At 37.4% G+C, this 6438-nt stretch overlaps 2 protein-coding genes across 2 annotated transcripts in view; both read right to left on the bottom strand.

Annotated features, from left to right (window-relative positions):
* The window catches only part of LOC311294934 (uncharacterized protein), a 453797-nt gene that overhangs the window by 309762 nt on the left and 137597 nt on the right, over nucleotides 1-6438 (bottom strand). The gene's annotated exons all lie outside the window — the stretch shown is intronic.
* Nucleotides 1-6438, bottom strand: part of LOC311295397 (NACHT, LRR and PYD domains-containing protein 3-like) — a 45031-nt gene that overhangs the window by 4719 nt on the left and 33874 nt on the right. The window contains exon 6 of the mRNA XM_084416751.1: nucleotides 4729-4902. Coding sequence (XP_084272877.1) covers nucleotides 4729-4902 — 174 coding nt within the window. The remainder of the gene's footprint in view (nucleotides 1-4728; nucleotides 4903-6438) is intronic.

Below are 6438 nucleotides of genomic sequence, written 5' to 3'. Positions count from 1 at the left end.
ACGCGTGTTCAACATGGACGCTCAAGCGTTTGCCATGGTAACGAACAACACCTGCTTGTAAAGGCGGATGAATATATCCTGTATCTGAGACTAATACTGATACTTTAAATCACTAAATATTGAGAATGACTGAGAATTTTGATGATGCAAAAGACGAGCGCTAACGCTGTGAGATATGAATATGAAAGGCTGCGGCATCTCAGTAAAATAATAAAGCTCTTCTTCTTCTCTCTCTTCATTAAAGCTCCACTGAAGGGTTGCCAGATATATATACAGTACAGGCAAAAAAAAAATGGAAAAATGACTATTTTTTATGTTTTTGAAAGAAGTTTCTTCTGCTCATCAAGCCTGCATTTATTTGATCAAAAATACAGAAGAAAAATGTAATATTGTGATATATTATTACAATTTAAAATAATTGGTTTTCAATTTATTATACTTTAAATTATTATTTATTTCTGTGACGCAAAGCTGAATTTTCAGGATCATTACTCCAGTCTATCACATGATCCTTTAGAAATCACTCTAATATGATGATTCATTATCAAAGTTGGAAACAGTTCTGCTGCTTAATATTTTTTCATAACCTGTGATACTTTAAGGATACTTTGATGAATAAAAATTAAAAAAATAAAAATTAAAATAAAAAAAAGAAGCAAATGTTTTAAAAATAGAAATCTTTTGTAACAACAATATACACTACTGGTCAGACATTTTTTTTCTTTATTTTTTTGAAATAAATCAATACTTTTATTCAGCAAGGATGTGTTAAATTGATAAAAAGTGATAGTAAAGAAGAAAATATGTTTTTATTTTGAATAAATGCAGTTCTTTTTAACCTTTTATTCATCAAATATATTAGGCAGCAGAACTGTTTCCAACACTCATAATGAATCATCATATTAGAGTGATTTCTAAAGGATCATGTGATAGACTGGAGTAATGATGCTACAAATTCAGCTTTGATCACAGGAATAAATGATCATTTAAAAGTATAATAAATTAAAAACCAATTATTTTAAATTGTAATAATATATCACAATATTACATTTATTTTTTCTGTATTTTTGATCAAATAAATGCAGGCTTGATGAGCAGAAGAAACCTCTTTCAAAACCATTAAAAATAGTAATGTGTCCAAACTTTTGGCCTGTACTGTATATATAATAAAATAACCTAAACAAGCCCCTTAAAAACACAATAAGAGCCATTCCACCGAATGGGTGACATTTCTGTCTGCAGGACAATATATATATATATAAAAATGCATGAAAATTAACTCTAAAATACATTTTATTATTAAGCAGCGTGTCCCACACATAAGGCTAACTGCACATTTAAAATGTATAGGCTAATTAAAAACATTAATAAAAACTACCTAGAACACACACAAAAAAAAAGCATTTGTTGCATGTCCACACACTCTCTCTCTAACCTTTACCATGAAATATAATGATTACAATCCTTCAGAAATCTCTTTTTTCTTTTCTGTCAGACTAAACTGGGAAGGGTCAGACACAGCTTAGCACTCGCATATTGTTGTGCTATTGTTAGTTTAATTGCTTTTATTGCTCTCTTCATTTGTAAGTGTGTTTAAAAGTAAATGTAAATGTACATCTATCTCAAGCATACAATCTCACAATCATACAAAATTCAACATCTCTCTCTCTCTCTCTCTCACACACACACCTGGACAGTTTAGAGCACTGACACAGACACACACACACACACACACACACACACACACACACACACACACACACACACACACACACACACACACACACGGACAGTTTAGAGCACTAACACACACACACACACCTGGACAGTTTAGAGCACTGACACACACACACACACACACACACACACACACACACACACACACACACACACACACACACACACACACACACACACACACACACACATCTGGACAGTTTAGAGCACTGATCTATGTAATGACTGGATAGCTCATGACGTTGTAAACTGCCAGCACGCAGTGAAGCCGGAAGTGTTCGAGCGGCCATCTTACGATTCCCAGCAGAGGCTCCAGCGGCCGCTATACAGAGATTGGTGGCTCCGACGGCACTTTTAAGAGGACCAGCTGTGCAGCATACAAGTGTAAAATGACGTTCACAGAAGGATGTAGAAACACTTCAGAGCAGCATTAAATCACAATTAAGTGTCCAATAGCGACACCATTTGACAGCTTCAAACGAGCTTCGTGCAGAGTCCGTTCCCCAGCAAACACATTTACGTTGTGGCAACGTCTATGGCACGTTGCATTTCTTCTATGGCAACGTCGCTGTCTACGTACTCGCAACATTGTAACAACGTAGAATTGTAAGACGCCACAGGGCTGTAGCAACGTTGTTGCGCGACATTCAGCAACTGAGAGACGACGTTCTGACAATTTTTTGTTTTTATGCTAGATAGGCCTATAGATATCCCCCATTTAGCATTTTATGTTTTGAGGTTAATTTTTAATTAACCCACACACACACACACACACACACACACACACACACACACACACACACACACACACACACACACACACCATCTGCAATAGTGAGCATCTGCTGGACATTGTACACAAGGAAAGCTTCTCCACAGTTCTCTGCACTGTAGCACAAAGAATCTCAAGAGATCTCTCACATATTGCCCGTGTTTCCTTGTTAGACTTGGTTGGACCAGAATGCACAGTGCTGTGGAGAAACAGTTGTCGTACTGCTCTTGTTTAAGAACTTAAAAAAACAAAAACATTTTTAATAATACAAATATATAATTGTTTTGTTTACTTCTCATCTGTACATTAATGCTGTGTTTTGGGAGATCTGAAGTAATTTTGTAGCCTATCTATTTACTGCAAAACTCCTCAGCTACACCATTAGCATGCATATGAAATATTACATTTTTAAGAAAACAAAACAAAAAAACATTCATTAATAATGATCAAAATTAAATATGTTTTGTTTCTGGATATTGATCTAGCTGTTAGATGCATAATTCTGCCATCTGGTCAGAATTTGTTTTGCAGATAATATAGTTTTAGCCAGAAAGTGTAATTGCCCCATAGAGATCCATTCATTTTTCTGGTTGTGACTTACTGCTCTTCTAACAGCTTTTGTTATGAACATATATTTAATCGTTTTAAAATACATTAAATCAGTATTTTTGTCAAAGTTTAGATTTCTTTTGTTTTTGAAGTGTCTTCTTATTGCAATAATGCCACATACATTTGCAATAATGCCACATAAGTTGCCACTAAAAGAAAATACTTGATTGCAATTACATATTTATTTCAATAATCCAAATGTATAAAATGATTAATGATTAACTTTAATTTTTAATGATAATACGAGAGTCCTAAACCACATACAGGGACAAAAGCATGACAGACTCGAGCAATGACGCCTTCGACACTATAGGGAACGAGCACGTTCTTTTCGCCTGTTTGGACACTTCACACACGTTTGCACTGCCTGTTTGGTTTACCTGTTTACACGTTCATAACGTGCGTTTTGTCCTACTCAAAACACACGTTTTCGTTTTTGTTACGATAAACACGCGTCAAAAACGTGCGTTTTCGGTGACCCCAAAGCGCACGTCGAGAATGTGCGTTTTAAATAGCAGATCACACGTCGAGGACCACAAAGTGCACGTTAAGAACGCATGCTTTTATGGCAAATCGCGCGTTTGGCTGTCGAAACGCACGCTTTTGACGTGTCAGTGTGCAATCAGACGCCTGACCAGGCGTTTATGAATACTTTGGCTTGCCATAGTGCACGGCTCGAGCACGCTCGTAACTGCGCACTCAGACAAAGACGAGACAAAACCGAGAGTGTCAGAGCTCTGTCACAAAACCAATAATTGAACTAGATAGAAGTGACAGAAATCTGACACTTTGTTGTTTATGATGGGATAATTCTCGAGTTTCAGTCAGAATTCAGCCAGAGAAAGTGCGCACTTCGGTTCAGCGATGACTAATCTGAACGCCACTGATTGGCCATCACACTCAAACTCAACAGAAACGTGTGCGATTGGTTATAACATACATTATTAAAAATGCTTTGTCACAGTTTTTAATAAATGTGATAAGTGATACTGTCTGAAGGCAAATGCTTGGATGGGTGAAAAAAAAAGAAGAAAAGTCTGAAAATTGCTTTCCAGAACAACAATTGTGGCTGTTCATGCGTTTATGTCTAGGATTGTTGTTGATCTTTAACATTATAGCAATGAACAATATGACATCTTCTGAAATGCAGTGCTGTTATAATAACATTTTCTCTGTACTTTTATGGGGGATTTAATTTTTGTATTTTATTTATTTGTAAATTGACTGAGAAATAAAGTTTTAAACATATATATAAAATAACCTCTCTCACACACGCGCTGTGTCATAAATGGGTTCACAGACATGTTCGAGAAGGTTATCTGTTTGGGTGATCGGTGTAAGATGGAGGTCTCTTAAAGAGTATGTTGGGAAATGAAGGAGGAAGTTCCAGCACTATGTCTTTGTGAAGTTTCTACAGCTTCTATAGTATCAGAGTCAATACATTATTTTCTCAACACATTCTCACTAACAACTCGTCTGGATGCTTTGTCAGGACTGCTTGGTGTCACTTTTTAACACACTGGGACCCCTTCAGTGTTCAAAAACTATTAAAAACTCTCAGTCTCTCTCACATACACACCAGCCAGGATGATTCTTACTGGTCCACTTACTTGAGTTTGTCCAGTGTGCAGTCTGGATGCTTCATTGCATCAGAGAGCAGCTTCAGTCCTGATTCTCCTGGGTGATTGTAGCTCAGATCCAGCTCTCTCAGATGTGAAGGGTTTGAACTCAGAGCTGAAGCCAGAGCAGCACAACCTTCTTCTGTCACCAAACACTGAGATAATCTACAACAACAGTAAGTGTTCATGTCAGTGTGCTTCATTTTTAGAGAATATACACTACAATAAACCACACAGCTCTTCAACCCATCAATTATCTTTACAAGGACCTCTGATTGATTACAATTAGTGATGTTGAGATTACCCAATTTCAAAATTGGCCGTGATTACAATGGTCACGTTATTAAACAGTAAGAATTTGGAAGCTATGGTTAAAAAAAAAAAATAATAATAATAATTTTGTCTTTCAGACTTGTGTGTGGCGTGCCCTCTGTCTGGATACTCTGTGAGGTTGTTACTATAGTAGCTGAGTTCACTAGGTGATTGTCTAGGTAAGGCAGGGTGTGTGCAAATCAACTTTCAGCGCACGTGAAACTCTCAAATTGAAAACATGGTGGAACAGTGAAATCTCTTGTACTTGCCGAAGAAGCAAATTAAATAAGCTATTGGGGCATTTTGGCTGTTGTACCTATCAAATAATTGCTATGAGCTTTTTTATTTTGATAAGAACAAGGTCTTAACTTTCAAATTAAACATTTTGACACTCTTTAATGCATGTGACAGATCGCTATAGCCGCATATCTGTTTAAGTGGAAACATGGAGCGCACCTGAACTGATCATCTCTGTATCTGTGCATCTGAACTGATCATCTGTGTATCTGTGCATCTCTGCACCTGAACTGATGATCTCTGTATCTGTGCATCTCTGCACCTGAACTGATCATCTCTGTATCTGTGCATCTCTGCACCTGAACTGATCATCTCTGTATCTGTGCATCTCTGCACCTGAAATGATCATCTCTGCATCTGTACATCTCTGCACCTGAACTGATCATCTCTGCATCTGTGCATCTCTGCACCTGAACTGATCATCTCTGTATCTGTGCATCTCTGCACCTGAACTGATCATCTCTGTATCTGTGCATCTCTGCACCTGAACTGATCATCTGTGAATCTGTGCATCTCTGCACCTGAACTGATGATCTCTGTATCTGTGCATCTCTGCACCTGAACTGATGATCTCTGTATCTGTGCATCTCTGCACCTGAACTGATGATCTCTGTATCTGTGCATCTCTGCACCTGAACTGATGATCACTGTATCTGTGCATCTCTGCACCTGAACTGATGATCTCTGTATCTGTGCATCTCTGCACCTGAACTGATGATCTCTGTATCTGTGCATCTCTGCACCTGAACTGATGATCACTGTATCTGTGCATCTCTGCACCTGAACTGATGATCACTGTATCTGTGCATCTCTGCACCTGAACTGATCGCTGTACTTCTAGATAGTTACAAAAACTACCTTCTAGTTACCTTCTAGAAAAAATAAGCCTATAATATGAACGCAACTGCGAAATTTCACTTTTTTTTTCTTTTTTTTTTAACAGGAAGGAAAATGCCATTAACGTGAAACGCCGCACGTCGTGTTCATATAGGCTCTTGTCTGTAGGCTATAGTTTTCTTCCCATAGAGCATATTATAAAGAAAAAGCTTCAATGCAGTAAGACGGTGATATTTAACCCTCTGGGGACCAAAA

This window comes from Rutilus rutilus, assembly GCF_951802725.1.
Source record: "Rutilus rutilus genome assembly, chromosome: 1".
Classification (NCBI taxonomy): Eukaryota; Metazoa; Chordata; class Actinopteri; order Cypriniformes; family Leuciscidae; genus Rutilus; species Rutilus rutilus.
The sequence above is the reverse complement of the archived record's forward strand: the minus strand, read 5'-3'. Positions and strand labels throughout refer to the sequence as shown.